The 18,597-nt window shown below is 44.9% G+C and overlaps 1 protein-coding gene across 2 annotated transcripts; it reads left to right on the forward strand.

Annotated features, from left to right (window-relative positions):
* Positions 1-6,858: 6,858 nt before the first annotated feature.
* On the forward strand, positions 6,859-16,733 carry PRKAB1 (protein kinase AMP-activated non-catalytic subunit beta 1). 2 transcript variants are annotated; one of them, XM_016149551.2, is made up of 8 exons: positions 6,859-7,047; positions 7,160-7,327; positions 9,688-9,851; positions 11,064-11,157; positions 11,439-11,553; positions 13,625-13,758; positions 15,094-15,162; positions 15,413-16,733. In XM_016149551.2, the coding sequence occupies exons 2-8, from the start codon at positions 7,169-7,171 to the stop codon at positions 15,488-15,490; spliced, it is 813 nt and encodes a 270-aa protein (XP_016005037.1). In that variant the 5' UTR covers positions 6,859-7,047; positions 7,160-7,168; the 3' UTR covers positions 15,491-16,733. The 2 variants fall into 2 exon arrangements, with proteins under 2 accessions (XP_016005037.1, XP_016005036.1); XM_016149550.2 differs by having other exon boundaries at positions 6,859-7,327.
* The last annotated feature ends 1,864 nt before the right edge of the window (positions 16,734-18,597 follow it).

The raw sequence follows: 18,597 nt of genomic DNA on the forward strand, positions 1-18,597 counted from the left end.
GTCCAAGGACTAAAGTCTAAAAGGTGAAAAATCACAACAGACCCGCTCAAAAGAAGCCTAAAACCATGCTTCCACACAATAAGGATGAGTGACCAGTAATTTAACCACTAGTTAAAACAAAACCCAACACTTTTCTGAAGAAGATAAAGAACCCAGAGCCTCTGCAATACATGGTCAACAAAGTCCAGTATAAAATTTAAAAAGCACTAAATGTGTGAAGAAGCAGGAAAGCGTCATTGCCGTGAGAAAAAAAAAAAATAGTTAATAGAAACAGACCCAAAGATAATGCAAGTGTCGAAGTGCGCAAATGCTTTAACATAACTGTGATAAATATAGTAAATAACCTAGATAAAATGAGTAATATAATGAGCAAAGAGGTGGAGAATTTCAGGACAGACATCAAAACTAAGAAAAGTTAAAATCCTAGAACTGAGAATTATAAATTCTGAAATTATTTGTATGGGATTAGCAGCATATTGCACAGTGCAGAAGAAAAGATTGGTGAACTTGAAGATAAATCAATAAAAATCTTCCAAACTGAAGTAGAGCAAGAAAAAATGTTTAAAAACATAGAGTTTCGCAGGCATGTAGGACGGTATCAGCATTGGCCATATGTGTAATTAGATTTCCAAAATTAGAGAGAGAGAGAGAGAGAATAAGGCTGGAGCATTAAAAAACTAAAATTTTTCCAAATATTATTCAAAATATTAGCCCACATATTTAAGAAGTTCAAAAAACCCTAATGCAGATAAATTCTAGTTAAACACACCTAAGCAAACTGCTGGAAACCAAAGATAAAGAAAAATATATACAAAAAGTAGCCAGGAAAAAAAGATACATTACATACACAGAAAGGATGGTAAAAATAATTGACTTCTCATCAGAAACAAAGGGATACAGAATATAGTGGAATGACAACTTTAAAATACTAAACGTAAAAAACAAAACAAAACAAAAAAACCTATCAAGCGCCAGTGAAATAAAGACATTTCCAGCTAAACAAAAGCTTAGAGAGTTGGTTGCCAGCAAGTCTACAATACAAGAAATGCTAAAGGAAGTCCTTTGAGATGAAGGGAAAATTAAACCAGATGGAAACTAGTATCTCTAGGGGAAAAAAAAAATTAAAAGTACTGGCAACATTCAATGTGTGAATAACCAAAAGGACTAGAATCCTCATCAAAATCTCAATAGGACTATATGCAGAAATTAATAAACTGAGGCTAAAATTTATATGCAAGAAGAGCCGAATCAATTTGAAAAAGAAAAAAGTTGTAGGACTCAAACAGCCTGATTTCAAGATTCACTATCAAGTTACAGTTATCGATAAAGTGTGATATTGGTGATAAGACAGACACACAGATGAATGGAATAAAACAGAGTCCAAAAATAGACCAGTGCATATACGGTCAAGTGATTTCTGAGACAGGTGCAAAAGGAATTCAACAGAGAAAGAATAGTGTTTTCCACAGATGATGCTGGAACGACTTGGCATCCATATGCCAAAAAATAAACCTCCACCCATACCTCACACCGTACATATAAACTGACTCAAACGGGGCATAGATCTAAATGTAAAACCTGAGATGATAAAACTTCTGAAGACATTTAAGAGGATGCGGAGAACCTGGAACCGCTGTGCCAGGTTCAGTGGGAATATAAACTGACGCATCAGGAAGATGGTATGGTAATTCTACGAAACATTAAAAACAGACTTACCATATGACACAGCAACACCACTTCTGAGCACATTTCAAAAAAAACTGAAAGCGGGGCTCAGAGATATTCGTACACCCGTAGTCATAGCAGCATTATTTACAATAAAAAGCCAAACAGTGGAAGCAATCCGAGTGCCCATCGATGGATGAACGAATAAAGATACAGTGTACACACATAATGGAATATTATTCAGCCTTAAACAGGAAATTCTGACACACGCTACAACACGGATGAGCCTTGAGGGCATTATGCTACTGAAATAAGCCTGTCAGGAAAGGATAAATACTGTGATCCCATTCTTATAAAGTACCTAGAGTAGTTAAATTCATAGAGACAGGAAGTAGAATAGTAGTTGCCCAGGGCTTCGGGGAAGGGGGAATAGGGGGTTATCATTTAACAGGAAAAAAGTTTCTGTTTTGCAAGGACGCAAAGAGCTCTGGAGCTGGCTGGTGGCAATGGCCGCACAACAATGTGCACATATTTAATACCGCTGAACTACGCATACAGAAATGGTTAAAATGGTGAATTTTATGTTACGTATAAGTGATGATTGTGTTTTTTATTTTCTACATTTTATGATGCTTTGACATCTTGGGGCTTCAGTGACCAGAGAGAGACTGCCCCTGCGAAGGTTAACGAACTTCCAACGATAGATAGTCAATGACTTGCCTGGCATATGCGAACCAAGCAATCCAGAACCCACGCTCTGAATCACCTCCTCTCTCTGGCTTTTATACTCCTGGAAGCAAAATTCCTCCATCCTAATCATCCTAGGGCAGGTACCAGGCTAGGGTCCACCCCTATAACTCAGAGCCCACCAAAATTATTCAGCCTCTCCAACGCCAAACCTGCCCATTCTTTGTCTCAGAAACCACACTAGGAGCTTTCTGTACTTGCTTACTCCTCACTACTGATTACAGCCAACCTCAGGGTTCCGTCCTGTGCCCCTGAGTTCATGGCATAACCCCTCTTCCCAAGAAATGACAGTAATAAACTATCTTTTCATTGGGAGCCTTTTCAATCTCCTGATCTGTTGGCCTTACCGTACAGGAATAAAACCAAAATCCTGGGTATATTTTACAGCAGCACATTTTAGCACGGTTTTAAAAAGATAAATAATTTTTTGAGAGTATTGAGAAAATAAAGATTTAGTCAAATACGGTACATCTGTGCTACGGTAGCTTGGAAGTTAAGGGTGTAGGCTCAAGAGTCAAATTTCCTGCATCTAAATGCTGGTTCCATCACTTATTAACTTTGTGATGTTGGGCAAGTTACTTATCCACCGTGCCTTAGTTTTCTCATACGTAAATGGGGACAACAATAGAATGTACCTCTTAGGGCTTCGTGAGGATTAAATAGGTTTTAAAACAAGGAAAATGCTCAGGACAGTGCCAGGTATACAATAAGCACTCTATATCTGCAGCCACTTAAAAAATGAGGAAGATCTGTATGTACTGACATGGAAAGATATATGTGAAGGGGACAAAGTCTCAACTGTGTTAGTTTCTTAAAGGACAGAGATATAAGCAAACACTTTTTCTGGGAAAAGTTATACAATTATAACAAACTGTGCCCATAAAAAGTATTACAAGAAACTCTCAACAGGTTCTTTTGGGGGAAAGGAAATAGGGATCTAGGATAAGGTGTGAGAGAGACTTTTGTTTTTTATTCAATACCTCCTGTACTACTTGAAGTTTTTCCCATGTTCATTCATACCTAAAAATACAGACATTTAATTTTTTGGAAGAGCTTGGGAATATTTCTCATTGCTCTTTATTGCCACCTAGGGGATAATGAAGGCATTGCCTGACAGGATCACTGTCATTGGGGTTAACCTTATTCGCTGTTTTAATAAGTGATCCCACCTTGATTTAGATTCTTACACCAAGCAATTTGTGACTTCCAACTTTCATATTTAATAAGTTTGGTAATAGAAACATTGGCTCCACAGTTATAAAAAAATCATAGATGTTAAAACACAAAACAAAAACAAATCACCTGGCTAATCTTCACTGAGTGGCCAACTTTGTATTTATAATCTGGATCAGCCTGACCCACTGGCCTGCCCCAAATCATCTCACCCTTTACCCAATGATCTGACCACGATTTCGACATTTCCACATTAGCCTGGCTGCCTGCATTTGAATACCGGTTCCGTGACTTCCTAGCTGTGTGACCTTGAGCAAGTCACTTCACCTCTCTGAGCTTTGGTTTCGTCATCTATAAAATGTAAGTGATAATAATAGATGATTCCTCATAGGACTCTCAGGGGGATTACAAATTGATGTATCAAGCATAACGCCAGGCACATAATAGGGCTTGATAAATAAATTTCACTGTTAACACCTAGTCTTCAAATCTCAAATTGTCACTTCCTCCAGGAAGCCTTCCTTGACCTCCTGACTAGGTCACATCCCTCTCACTCAGTTACATTTCTCCTTTCTAGCATTTGTCACAGATGACTGTTAGATGATTGTTTGGTTCATACATCTCTTCCCTGCTAGATCATAAGTACTAAGAGCATGGAGCATGAGTCTGGTTTTGTTCATCATTCTATCCCTGGTTCTACCACAGTTTCTCGCAGAGAGCAGTTGTGCCATACATAATTATTGATAAAGAAATGATTTAATGATGTTAGAAAACTGAAGACATCTATAAAATTAAATGTTAACTAGAACAAGTGTCATGAACTGCTTAGGTTCTGATGGGCCAGGTGACCTGTGTCGGGGGTGGAGGGTCACCCTGCAAGAAATTGGAGAAAGGATACACTGTACACCTCTATCGTCTGTCCTAGGACCAGCCCTGGGTTTGTTTGTTTGTTTGTTTGTTTGTTTGTTTGTTTTTCTAAGTGAGGCGAGGGCCTTTGCTAGTTCTGTGGCATTATTTGCACAACTTGGAAAAAAGCACCCATTCTTCCAGACAGGTGGGACCTACCTGCCTCCTCTGGCAGGCACCCCTGTGCCGGGCACACACACACAGCCTCAGTTACTGTGCTGTTTCATTCGTTGAAAACCACAGAATCCATCCACAGGGTATCAGTTATCACATCCGAGCCAGAGCAGAAGTCTTGAAACTTTTTCATGCATGAAAGCATCTGTATAGCTCAGATTAGGGGTGCACGGCTCATGCGTTCTTCCTTATCTCTCAATTTGTATGGAAGAGAATCCAAAACTCAACATCTTCATGTCCAAGGCTTTCTAACTGACTATTGTGAGCAAGAAAAACAGCTCAAAGGAAGTATACTGGTTTATCCGCTGATATGGTTTGAGTCCCTTCTAGGCTTCCGTAGAATCTCTTGCCTACATGTATTATTGCCTTTCTGCAAGTCTGTTTCCACCTCTATGGATCCTTTTTAGGCTTAAATCATGTCTTATTTGTCTTTTAAAAATTATTTTTAAATTACAAAAGTAGTACATCCTTGAGGTAGAAAAATGCTCAAAAGCTTATTTTTCAAATAAACTAAAAAGTGAAAAGTTTCCTTTCTATCTTCTCCTTTTTCCAATCCCACTCCCCTTCCCAGAGGGGACTATTATTAATAGCATGTTGTACATCCTTCCAGAACTTTCCATTTGCAAGCATAACAATGTCAATAAAAGTACGAACGTTTATTGAATGTTTACTAAGAGTCAGGTATTATGCGAGGCACTTTTTGTGCATGTTCTCAATTAATTTGCAAAATGAGCCTATAAGGTATGTTTTATTTGCACTCCTCATTTCACAAAAGAGGAAACCAAAGCAACAGTTACTAAGTGGTAAAGCCAGAATTTGAACCCACGCAGGCTGACTTCAGAGCTCATGCTCTTAACCTCTATTGTTCTGCCCTTGTTTGGGGATTTGGAATGTCATAGACACTTGTTATTCTTACCCCGGTAATTCTCTTTCCTCCTTTTTAAAGGCTGCTCAGTATTCCATAAATTGAATGTGTTTAATTCATTTAGTCATTCTTCGACTGACAATCCTTTTAGGATTTGCAGTTTTCATTTCCTTATTTCATCAAATCTAAGATTCCACTGACCATAAAACATGAGTTTCAGAGAGATTAAAATGTGCATCTCAGAATTAATGCATTATGGCATTAAAGACAATGCCGCGAATGAACATGCTTGCATACGATTTTCATGTGTGTACTTCTGTAAAAGTTTCCTGTAAGTAAAATTGTACACCAATGTGAAGGTGCATTTATTTTTCTTAGTCATTTGTGTCTCCCATTTACTTTGCACAATGTCTGGCACTTCGTAGGTACTAAATGTTTGTTCAGTGGACAAAATGCATAACCGAGCCCAGCAAATACGAATCATTTTGAGATACACGCAAAAACAAAAGAAAAATAAAATTTTACACACAACAAGAACACCATGACAGAGACTGACAGGGAGAAGATTTGAATATTTTAGCACATGTTTACACATTCCTTGCTGAAGCACTGGGCACAGTAAATGACAAGCATTGATAAATAAATGCATTTCATGGAAAATTATGTCTCCAAGTTGATTACAAATATTTTGCAAAATTACCTATCAAAAGGCTGTGTGCTCATTTTTAAAAAAATACACTAATAACTCCAACATTTTACAACCCCCAAGCAACTAGACAGGAGAAATTTCCAGAAATCGCATGGTATGTTATTTTACTCAAGCACCTTCAAAACTACCTGGACCAGAATCACCTGGAGTGCTTATTAAAATACACACCCAATCCAGAGCTCCAAGGAAATCATAATTTCTGGGGATTAAGGCCAGGGATCTGCATTTTAAACAGGCACTCGAAAGCATGAGAGCTAGCACATTACAGGGCTTTAACAAGATGAGCCTGAATTACATTTGCCCTTTAAAACGAACCCTTTGGTTGCAGAGTGTAAATCAACTACAAGTGGGGAAAGATAACTGAAATAATCCAAGCGCATCACTCACCCCTGCGCGGGGAGGGCGGCCCAGACGGTCGGCGCGCTGGTGCGCCCCCTGCCGGCCTCCGGCAACACGGTCGTGGGCTCGTCGGTTCTGCTAACTGCGACTGCGCAATCCGAGGCCCGCGGGAGCTGCCTCGGGGCGCCTGCGTCAGGGCCAATCCTGACCGGAAGCGGAAGTGAGGACAAGTTAGCTGTCCGCTTAGCCGGCGCCAGCCACCCCCGCCCGGTAGGCTCTGCCGTGCGGAAGTGTCGGGAGCGGAAGTTGCTGAGAGGTGGGGGGAGTTGTCGGGAGTATGTTGGGTTATCTTCTCGCCCCTTGAGTTCGCGCAGTCGCCGCTGGAACAGGCAAAGCGCGGTTGTAAAAACTCGCCAGACCTGCTGAGCCAGCTCAAACCGGATCTCGGCCTGGAACCCTATCCCGAGCGGTGCGGTACCCCATGCTCTGACTCTTAGGATCCTTGTGACCTCCTGATTCCGGGAGTTCCTCTGTCTCTTCCCTGGAGTGAGGTCCAGTCCGGCTTCCCGGTGTCCCCGCAGATTCCCGCCATGGGCAACACGAGCAGCGAGCGCGCCGCGCTGGAGAGGCAGGGCGGCCATAAGACGCCCCGAAGGGACAGCTCGGGGGGCGCTAAGGATGGGGACAGGCCCAAGATCCTGATGGACAGCCCCGAAGACGCCGACCTTTTCCACTCCGAGGACATCAAGGTGAGAGGAGGTGGGGAATTCTATCCCCTTGATTAATGTCGAGATCTAGATCCCCGGCCACAACCCCTCTAACACTCATCAGAAATGGGAGGGAGGAGATACTTCAGCCTATGCACTTGAAAGCCAGATGGCCCTGTATGAGCCCTCTGAGCAGTCCAGGAGCCAATGTCTAATTACTGATATGAGAAAGTCACCCCGAGGGAGGAGGAACTCACTTTGCTTAACATCATTAAGGAGAAAGCTGCTCAGGGACAGTTTCAGGTTCTTAATTAAGATCGTGGAGCTCGCAGTAACAGCCCGTCTCTGCTTTTCTCTTAGGTATACTAATTAATTTCACAATTTTGAGAAGTCTTCCCTCACCTTTAGGAAGACTGGGCACTCTTTCTAATAGCCGGTTTTGCAGTTTGTTGTCAGTTTTGGAAATGAACCAGAACACGTGTTAGAGGTGTCCAGTATTGTCTAAAATTTTTAGTTCATCGTGCTTATTTAGAGCGGGCACAGGAAAGTAATTCCACTTCTGACAGTCAATGCATGAGTGAAGTGTCATTCTGAAGAAAGCGGCCAGCCACAACTCATCATCTCTCCTGTGTTGCTTAAATACGACTTAATATTTTAAACAGACCAAGGCAGACATTTTTGCAGACCAAACTGGACATCCTGCTGCAGTCTGCTTTAATTTGTCAAATACCGAAGCTGATTTTTTATTCCTTCCTCAGCCACATTCCTGTGAACCACCTCATGCGGTCCGGTTCCAGCTGCAAGGCCTGTCCAAAAACACAATGATTCTGGCAGCCGATATGTATGTGGTATATCCTAAAAACAAAACAAAACAAAAAACAAAAAACCCCTTAAGAACAATGCAACAAAGTACGTTTAGAGAAAATTAAAGTGCCTACACCCCCACCCCATGCCCAGTCTAACATCCTGTTAGTTTCCACCTGTATATTAATCATCATTGTACATTAGGCTAATTGCAGGGCAGTGCATTCCAACTTTTCACACATTCCTTCTCATGTTGGGCTGGGTGGTCACATTATTATCTTGTATCTTCACTTGGATCTTGGCTTTGAGTCTAACTATAAAGAGACTGATTTTACTTGGCCTTATAGTCTTATATTTGAACTTGCTTTCTGAATCTCTTGCATTCCCGAGAAACTATGTAAAGAAAATTTTGGAACCTTGCTTTCCAGTGACTTGATGTCCCTTCTCCCAGAAATAATTTTGGCCCCAGGATGACATTTTAAGGCATCATAAGACGAGAACTACTTTCTTCAAAAAGTATTTGTTTTGTTGCAGTTCCAAAACTCCTATAAGAACTGTTCAGCATACAGATGATATGTAGAGAATGATTTTAAATAGTGTCCATTATCATTTTACTGAAATGATATAGCAGATAACACTGGATTGAATGCCTCACATAGCCACAAAAAAAAAGTCATGGGTTTTTTTAACTGCACTAGTTCACTGTTTTGGCTGTAATTAGTTACCACATCCTCAGTGGAAAGAGATTCCAGTTAGTTGTTCTTTAACCTATAATAGGTCTTTTTAAGCTCAAAGAATGCAGTCATCTTTTAGGATACGCTCAGGTCATTATTTGAAATGAAGGTGTTAGAATAGAAGCCTGCCAGACACCTTTAAGAGTCTCTCCCTCCTGGAACTCCTGCTCTTTTAAAGTCATGGGCTTCTGACTCTGAAAAATGTAAACAATCCAAAACCACATACATCCATTTCATCCAGACAGATCAGACATGTTTTTTTCTTATTCTGGAATACTTCGGTTATATATCGTTTCCCACACTGGAAGTTATTGTTTACCATAACGAGGGCCAGTCTTTGTCTTATTTACCTTTTTCTCTCCAGTGTGGGGATGGCCACTCTGAATAGTTTTTCCCTTCCTTAGAATCTGGATGTGCCAGTTTTCAAGTTGACAGCTCTGGAATTGTCCCTAATAAATTTTCATGTACTTCAAATCTTGCTTACTTAAGAGAGGAAAATGACCTTTATTAAGCCAGTCTTGAATTCGTTTCAGCCTTGTTCCGAGTGAGTTTTCTAGTTCCTCCTGGAATTTTAATGTAGCCCTTTTTAATTACAACAATGGTAATTAACAATTTTTAAGCACTTAACTATGCACAGTGTTTTATGTGGACTTCCTCGGTCTTCACAATTAACTTATGGAATAATTATTTTTATTATCTCTATTTTGCAAGTGGGGAAACTGAGCACACAGCTAGTGAGTGAATGAGCCGACTAAGTATGATCTAGGTTGATACAGTTGCCTCTTTAGCATGAACTGTCAGTATTAGGGTAACTGTCTCTGTAAAGAGTTCGTCAGCGACTTCCTGTCCCTTCTCTGTTTCTAGGCTCCAGAGAAGGAGGAATTCCTGGCCTGGCAGCACGATCTGGAAGTGAACGATAAAGCTCCCGCCCAGGCTCGGCCAACTGTATTTCGATGGACGGGGGGCGGAAAGGAAGTGTACTTATCTGGGTCCTTCAACAACTGGAGTAAACTTCCCCTCACGAGGAGGTAATTGGCTGGGGAGTGTGCACATATTTGTCTTAACCCAGGGATAGTCTTGTTTCTATGTGATCTCTACAGGTGAATGGAAAGTGATGTTCTTATGAAATGGCTGCTGAATGGAGAAATAACCTTGGCTTAATAATTCATAGGATTCCGGTCTCATACCCAAGTAGTCTCTAGGTTTAGAGCAGACTTAGAGAAAACATCTCTCAGTTACGAGTATTTCTGTTTCATCGGCATCTTCCACTTCAGATATTCAGCTGTGTGTTTGTTCAGGCAAGACTTGTCCTTCAGGAAGAAATCTGGTCCTAGTGCAATGGAGAGAGCACCAGGCTGGGAATCTCTGAGACTGGGATTTGAATTGGCTGAACTAACCCGAGCCTCAGTATCTGCAAAAAGGGAGTATTGGGCCAGATGACCACGGAGGTTCCTTCTAATTTTGACTCAGTCTTTATTACTCTTGTTTGAAAGGTCCATGTTACAGAGGCATCATTAGCAAGACTAGTAAAGGACTTTATCAGGAACCATAGCATGGACTTCTTTCTCACATTGTCAATGAAAAAGCGTCTTCTCTAGTGAGTACTCCTGATGAAACAGAGGGAGAAATTGTGCCCTGCTCAGCCGGGCTTCGTCGTTGTCTGGTAACCGCCTGCTTTTCTAGGGGCAATGGTGTAGGAGGGAGCCACCGGGCACAGTTACAGGTCACTTCAAGTCAGGGGAACAAAACAATCGAATGAAAGAGGTGTTCTGGAACTTCGTAGTAGTTATGTGAGTTTCTTTAGAGAACTGTTGATGCATCCTATTAAATTGATCTCTTCTCCTGCCCGAGGCAAACTGAGAAGGGTAAAACTTGGCAGTGGGGTGGTGATCGCGTGTCGCCATCTCCTTGACATCCAGGCTGCCAGGTGGTGTTTTGCATGCAAGTTGAGAAGGACAAATGCCTGTTTGTTGACCTTTTGACGGTTGGATTGTGGATTCCTGGTAGCTGAGCAAAAGGAGTTTTTAAGAAAACCTCTTATATTGCTGCTTCCTCGTACATTTTCTAGATTGAGATCATTTTATTGAATTTGTCCAAATTGGTTAAAAATGTTTATTCTCCTGTGGCTGAACTCTTGGTTTTACTTGGAAAGGTTTTATTTTGCTCTATGACTGGTTCTGTGAGTAAGCTAAGAAGGCAGTCCATCCCGCTACAAACCTCTGCTTCCTTTTTCCTTGCAGCCACAATAACTTCGTAGCCATCTTGGACCTGCCAGAAGGAGAGCATCAGTACAAGTTCTTCGTGGATGGTCAGTGGACACACGACCCTTCCGAGGTACTCTTCCTCCCGCCCTTGGTCTTCTGATGGCGCACAATCCAAACAAGTCACTTTCCTTATTGATCATTATCGGCTCCCTTTGTCTTGCTGGTAAAAGTCCCTATGTGTGGCTGAGCTATGTAGCGGTGCTAATTGTCAGACTATTGGTGTACTTGACTAAGAGGAGTGGGTTGGCTAACCAGGAGCTAAGCCCGTCCAGCCAGAAATTCTAAACCCTCTAAAGGACAACCCCAGAGACCTTTCACATTGTGGTGTCTGCCCATCTTGTCTCTTCCCAGCCTGTAGTAACCAGCCAGCTTGGCACAGTTAACAACATCATTCAAGTGAAGAAAACCGACTTTGAAGTATTTGACGCGTTAATGGTGGATTCCCAGAAGTGCTCCGATGTGTCTGGTATGGACAGTTATTTTATACCACGTGTGTGTAGGTGGGGGCGGTGCCGTCAAGAAATATTCTTGTTTTTCTCACTATTGAGCTCAAGCTGCCCCATCAGGTGGATGTTTGTAGCTTCCTAAAGAGCCACAAAACTAATTCTTAACTGTGTCAGGTCAGGTCATTGAAATCTTGCCCCGGGGGAGCAGTAAGTCGGTTTGGGGGGCATCTTCAGGATTCAGTAGGTCTGCTTTGTCACAGAGCGGGCAATTGAAACCGAACCAGAGTTTGGTCTCGTGACAGGGACAGGGCCCAGGAGCGTTCCCCCGGCTCAGTGGTGAGCTGGGGAAGTCTGCTAGCTCCCTGTCTGCTCGTGACCCTCTCAGAGTACCTGGAGAGTTTCAGCCTGACAGGTGATAAACAGACACTTCAGTGACCTTGGCCGTCACTTGTGTGGTACATTAGCACCTTGTCAAGGGTGAAAGAAGCTCCTCACAGGAAACAGGCCACATAGCACAACCTGCTCAGTGCAGCCCTAGGAGACTTTCCCGTCTTCTTAGAGTCATCCAGTCACAGACCTTTCAATACATTGCTTTGTATCCAAACCCACAGGAAGAAAGTACCTAGAAACATAATACGTGCAGTTCAGGAGCAAGGATGTGTTATAATCTAAAGTGTCGACAGCAACTGCACTGTAGGGTGTAAACAATTCCTGGACCCCTGCGGGAGGCAGTGAAAAGGTTCTCCAGGACTGCCTGCCTGTCAAAGAAAACGGATTCAGTTCAGTTTACAGGAGGATTCTTCATTGTCATCTGGCTGGGCCTGGAGGTTCTGCCACCAGGACCCCTTATTCTTGTCAACTCAGAAATCACAATGGTAACTTGACTGTGATGGGCTTCCGTGGCTGCCAAGTCAGGGGTTGAGTAGGATTTGAGTGGAAATTGAGTGGGAATCTGAAAATCGTGCTCTTCTAACTGGCTAGCTACCTAATCTTTATAGAAATCAGTTCTTTCTTTTTAGATAGATGGGAATTGGGGAATGGAGGAAATGCCTGAATATAAATGTTAATATAAATGTTAATTTTAGGCCACATACCAAAGCTTTTAGTTACATTTCTGCAGCATAGATCACCCGGGGAAAGAAAACCGACCCCTCACTGCTGGTCGACCAACTTCATGCTCTCTTATAGACTTCTCATATTTAAACACTCACTTTTTAAAAATATGTATTTACTCCTACTGGCTCAGTTTTCTGTACTTCACGCTTTTCTCAGTGTCTTGCTGTGATATTATCGGGTCACGTGAAGGGAGCCTGTTCTCTAGAAAATGACGTTGAGGGAATTGGCACCGCCGGCCTGTGTCAGATTTATTCCAGACAGCCCAAGGCTCAGGTGACCAGCCCATCCCAGGCATCCTTTGAATAACAACTCAGTCCCTTCCAGCTGGTCAGACTTCACTGAGTGAGCTGCTGCTAACCTTGTGAAACACTACACTTCTAGAAGCTTCTTAATAGATCTGTATAATCAAGATACTCAAGCAAGAGTTTGAAAGGAACCTCAGAGCAATAGAGTCAAGAGCCTTTAGAGATCAGGTTTTCAATTTTGTTTTGTTTTGAAATGTGCCAGAGCCTCATATAACCTGTGTATAAACAGGCTGCTTGATCCTCTGTTTTGTTCTGGCCGGTGGCACTCATAACTTGGGCTTAGCCACTTAAGCTCTCGTGGAGCCTTGGGCTTTCCAGCAGTCGACAGCCTGGCCCGAAGCGAGAAGCAGCCTCATTCCGCATCGGCGCGGCAGGGCAGGCTGTTGCGAGCAGCCTCTCTGCTTGTCTGATTTGGACTCACTGGCTTTGCGACAACCGCCATCTTCCACCAGGGCAACTGAGTTCACTGCTGAATTTTATGCCAGTTACCCACATTCCAGAAGGATTTTCTCGCTGCCTCTGCTCTTCACCCTTGGGGCCTATATATCCTTCAAGAGAGTATAAATCTGTGTTGAGGGAACAAGAGCCAACACTAGACAGGACCACGAATGAGACGTGTCCTAGAACTCCTGGTTTTCAGAGTGAATGTCCTGTCACCATCTCCCAACAGAACTGTCCAGTTCCCCACCAGGACCCTACCATCAGGAGCCCTACGTCTCCAAACCAGAAGAGCGGTTTAAAGCGCCACCCATTCTCCCCCCGCATCTGCTCCAGGTCATCCTGAACAAGGACACGGGGATTTCTGTGAGTACGCAGGTGTCCACCCGGGCCACCCTCCATGGTCGTGTTCAGCTGCTCCCCTTTCTGTCCACCTCTTGCAAAGCAGCTGGTGAAAAAGCTGAGCGTCACCCATCAGCGCGTTAAGTGCCAGGGGCCACCTCTCACGTGGAAATGAGCTACTAGCAAGACGTCCCCACGTGTAGGTGCTGCCTCCCCGTTCCACAAAGCCCTTCCGACTTCTTCCTCACATTTCACTCCAGCTTCAGCCTAGGCCCCGTTCCTTTTAAACGTCATGACAAAATACATCACCACCCCTTCTCAGTAAACTGCATAATGGAATTCCTCCTCTGGCCCCCAATTCTTAGAATCGGATTGCTTTCAGAAACGTCACTGCACCTGCATCAGACTTTGGGGGATCTGGGGGTATCACACATTTCCTCTGGGAGACCAATTATTACTCCCAAAAGGAAGCGTGGGTCCTCCTGGGCCCTGAAGAGCTCCTCACCCCTCCCTGGTGGCTGACTTTCCACTCAGTTTAACCTGAGTTGCCGGTTCTCCCACCTCAGGATGCACAAAACTCTTCAGCTTTGTCTAGGCCGCTGCCTAAAAGGCACGTGTTTATAAGGTGAAAAGCACAGGGAGCTGCGACTCTAGACCCCTCCAAGAGGGTGCCGTGTGCTGAGATGAGCCACACACACCTGTGTAGGTGTCCCCTCCCGTGGCCGCTCCCGGAGCAGGTCCCCTCACCTCATGTCGAGAGTGCACAAGAATACGCCAGCCGCTGAGCCAGCTTTCCCCCTCTGTCTTTTCTCTTTTGAAGTATCATTTATCAGATCGGGGAATGTACATTGAAAAAATATCCGGATCTGTGGTCACTCTTTAAAAAATTGGACGGCGTGGCAGCCGTAAGCGCCTGTCCTGTGTGAGCCCCTGTGGAGCAGTAGTGCCTCCCCATTTCCCTCTCCAGGCCCCCCGTCTGGGTCTTCCGGGCACAGGTTTCTAATCCAGTGCTCAGGGGTGTTCGGTGTAGATTGTATCTTCCTGCTTTCTCTAAAAGTGCACTCTTTGGAAGCTCGCTCTCCCTCCCTCTCCTTCAGTGAGAGGACAGAGCCACGGCCCACCCTTCAGAGGCCAAGGGAAAGCCTGCCCAGAGACACACAGCAGCTCGCCCAGCAGGCACAGGGCGAGTGGCCCTTAATTGGAGCATGAGGCGTGACTCGCTCACCTCACCTGTCATCTTGGGAAGTGGACACGAGAGCCCACCTCCTGTCCTTTGCTAACCATGCGGTGCTGTGAAATAAAGCGGGAATCTTTATGTCCAAATCCTAAACGCTCATGTCAGTTTCTGTTCCCGTACAGTGTGATCCGGCGTTGCTCCCCGAACCCAACCACGTCATGCTGAACCACCTATATGCGCTTTCTATCAAGGTAATGACACGTTTGTCGTTGTCAGAGCTGTTTCTCAAAGTGTGCTCTGAGGCCCCTAACAACAGAATTACCTGGTGTCCTTCTCCAAAGGGCAGCTCCCAGGACCGGATGCAGGCCCGCCCACTGGCCCTGGTGCTGAAGGTGGGCCTGGGTGTCCGTTTCTAGGCAGTCCCCTTGGTGATTCTCATGCGCTCTGAAGTGTGAGTCCTGACTTAGTCCTGCCTTTGACCATTTCCGCCCTCTTCCCCAGGATGGAGTGATGGTACTCAGCGCAACCCACCGGTACAAGAAAAAGTATGTCACCACCTTGTTATACAAGCCCATATGAAGATCTGGGAACCAGCAGTGGGCGCCAGGGGACAATTTGCACCACCAGGCTCCACGAGCGTGCTTCCCACTCGGAATGGACTGTAAATCTCTCATTTCACACTCTCGATAAGACATTTCATACCCACCCTAGTCCTCCTACTTGAAGGTTTGTTCCAGGCACAGCAGCCCCTGAAGCGCCTTGGTCTGTAACGGGCGTCTCAGCACGCAGTGACCAAGAACAGAGTTCGGGGGCAGCAGGTGCGCAGCCCCACCGCCGGACCTGAGGACGGGTGCAGCTCGGAATGTACATCCTTGAACTGGCCCTGGAGATTTTTTCTGAAGCCAAAAATAAACACTAGCCACCTTACTAGTAAAAATCTGGAAAGCAGGGACCGAGGCCACACAACAGTTCTAATTGTATGTGCATTTTTAAGGCCATTTGACTCATCACTACTGAGGCCTGGCTGTGGCACCAGCTCACAGTGTTGCCATTGCCTGTCCTCTGAAATCAAAGCAATATTATCCCTGTTCTCTGCTCCAGGGAGCTGTCGTTTCTATAGAAATTAGAACCTGTCTGATTTCCAGATGAAGTTTTACAATTGTTATTTACCCGTATGTGCACCAAGTTGTGTCATTGTTTTTAACCATAGGCGGCTGACTCTGCAGCCTTAGGGCAATTTTCTAATCACCCCCACTAGAACATAGATCATGTGAACAAACCGCTCAGCAATAATCCGTTCTCAGAGCAGACCGAAACCGCCGCCAACTTCCCCCGTTAAGCTGGATGATTCCGAGGACTGACCACTGTTACCTGGAAAGTTACCCATCCTTTTACTCTAATCGTAATGAGGTGACAGGGAACTTAGCAAGAGAACTCTGGAGACGCACCCTACCCTAGCCTGTGCCACCTTGCTCAGGACCGCTGTCCCTACTTGGCAAAGAAGGATGTAGCAGTTACTTTGCTTATTCCAGAGGAACTTGGACTTGACAGCAGCCTACTAAATTTGTGTCAGGAAGACATCCTTTGAAACAAAGCGAACCCCTTTGCACCCGGCTTGGCTTCCAGGGAGATGCCACAGATGTGCCCATTAAGCACAGGTTCCTGTCGCCAAGTCAGCAGAAGCTGGGACACCGAGGAATGAGCTCCCTGGTTCCCAGCGCTAATCTGGTATACCAGAGTCCAGATACCCTTTTTTTGTTACCGTTTTGAAAACACTGAATTGCGATGACGTACAAGTTTCAATAAAACTTTGTAAGCATAACAGGATGTGCGCTTGGAGAAAGCGCTGATTCTCAGTCCTTGGGGGGAAGGGGCCGGCACTCTTCTAGAGGCGGCTTCATCGAAGTGCTTTTTCAGTTTTCATGCCTCAGCGCACGTTGACAACAGTACCATCCTGGAGCACTCCAGAGTGAGGCTCCAGCTGCCTCAGGGCTGAGGGCCATTCCCTGCCCCACCTCAGCTCACAAGAGTGTGGAAGGCTATTAAGGGGCCTGTAAGTCCAGCCCCTTTGAACCACTCGCCCGAGGGGAACGTGGGGAGAGGGAGCAGGGAAGGTTCCTTGTTTGAGCAGGTTGAGGGCATCCCCAGCCCCAGGGCGGAGGTTTTGCTTCCTTTTGCCCATCAATGAGCACCTCAGGGGAGCCTGGGATCATGACACCTGCTTGGAAGAAGACAAGCAGAATGTTCTGGAGTCAGCTATTCTCACCAGCTGAAAGGGGTTCTGTCCCTTCTTCCCAAAAGATAGAAGGTTACAGGTGACCCTTTCATAAGTCTTCTCTTCTCAGGCATCAGGAAACATTTAAATGAATTTGGGAGTAAAGGGGACCCCTGGGTCGTCTAGTCCACTTGATGTGGAGAGTGACTTAGCATCCTTGGTGGGGTAATTATAATTAGCCCTCTCGGCCTAAAAACCCTTAGTGGTGTGGGAACCCTAGATTTAAGGAACTGTAGAGGTTACACAAATAAACAAGGAAAACTCACAAAAATACTCTTTCCAGAACAGGATAAAATATTTTTTAAATATAATTGGAAATATGTAGCCAGGCTTAAAAAATGTAAAGGGGTCCGAGCACCGGAAATGAAGAAACCATGGCCATGTATGTGGGTGAGCTGTGAGCACAGCCCCTCGGCCCGCCCGCGGGGAAGGTGGTGGGGCCAGGACCCAGCAATGGGCCCCCAGGGCTGGGGTCTGACACCCACACTGGGTAGGGAGACCCCCGCGTGCACTGGCCCAGAACAGCACAGCCTCTGTGCAAGCTGAATCAGACACAGGGCGCAGAGGAAGTGGGGAGCCCCAGGCTGCAGCGGGGGACAGCAGGAAGCTGGAAAATCCAGCCTGTGGCCCTATCCACAAAGTTCAGAAGAAGCCAAAGTGAAAATCCAATGTAAAAACTCATTTGGGGCCAATAAACCCGGTAAGAGCCCTCTGCAGCCCAGGAGCCAGGGGGACCCAGTGAGGTGACTGCAGCGGGGGAGGGGCGCGGGGGAGTGGAAGGAACCGGAGGGAGGATGTGGTGTCAGCAGGTAACGCTTCATTAGCATTCCCATTATGGGTGAGGACTGGTTACCTGGTTAAAGCTTAGCTCAAATTGCTTTTGAATGAAGACCTTTTTCCCTCTGGAAATGTATATGCAAACGTATTTATGGAGACAAAGGTAAGGCCTTTACGAATTTGTAAAAAAGTACTGAAGGGAAAATAGAGCCACACATCACACCGAAACCAAAGATCAAAGGAGCCAGGCAAGGCCATTTCCTTCCCTCTGGCTCTACTTCTTAGGGGCATAACAGGAAAATCAATAGTGCTCCGAGACCAGGCCAAAGCCCGGCATAACATCGGAATCTGCTATTCCCCCAGAGCCCCCTGCCAGAGGGTACACACTGGACTGAGATTAGGGGTGTCGATTTAGTTCAGTCGCTGACTAGCTGGGTGACCCTGGGCAAATCACATGACTTCTCAAGTCTGATTTCTTCCCCTGAAAAAAAAAATGAGAGGGATTGGACTAGCACTAGATGATCCCTGGGCTCATTTCATGTGGGGAGCCCCAAAGCCTTTACAACATGAATGGGATGTGGCCACAAATAGAAAGTCAAAGGGTCAAAGGAGAAAAAACTGCCAGCACCTCAAG

This window comes from Rousettus aegyptiacus, unplaced genomic scaffold, assembly GCF_014176215.1.
Source record: "Rousettus aegyptiacus isolate mRouAeg1 unplaced genomic scaffold, mRouAeg1.p scaffold_m13_p_5, whole genome shotgun sequence".
NCBI lineage: Eukaryota > Metazoa > Chordata > Mammalia > Chiroptera > Pteropodidae > Rousettus > Rousettus aegyptiacus.

Coding starts and splice junctions, on each gene's coding strand:
- PRKAB1 (XM_016149550.2), top strand. CDS start 7,169: ATGGGCAACACGAGCAGCGAGCGCGCCGCGCTGGAGAGGCAGGGCGGC. Junction 7,328..9,687: donor TCCACTCCGAGGACATCAAG/GTGAGAGGAGGT, acceptor CTCTGTTTCTAG/GCTCCAGAGAAGGAGGAATT. Junction 9,852..11,063: donor AAACTTCCCCTCACGAGGAG/GTAATTGGCTGG, acceptor TTTTCCTTGCAG/CCACAATAACTTCGTAGCCA.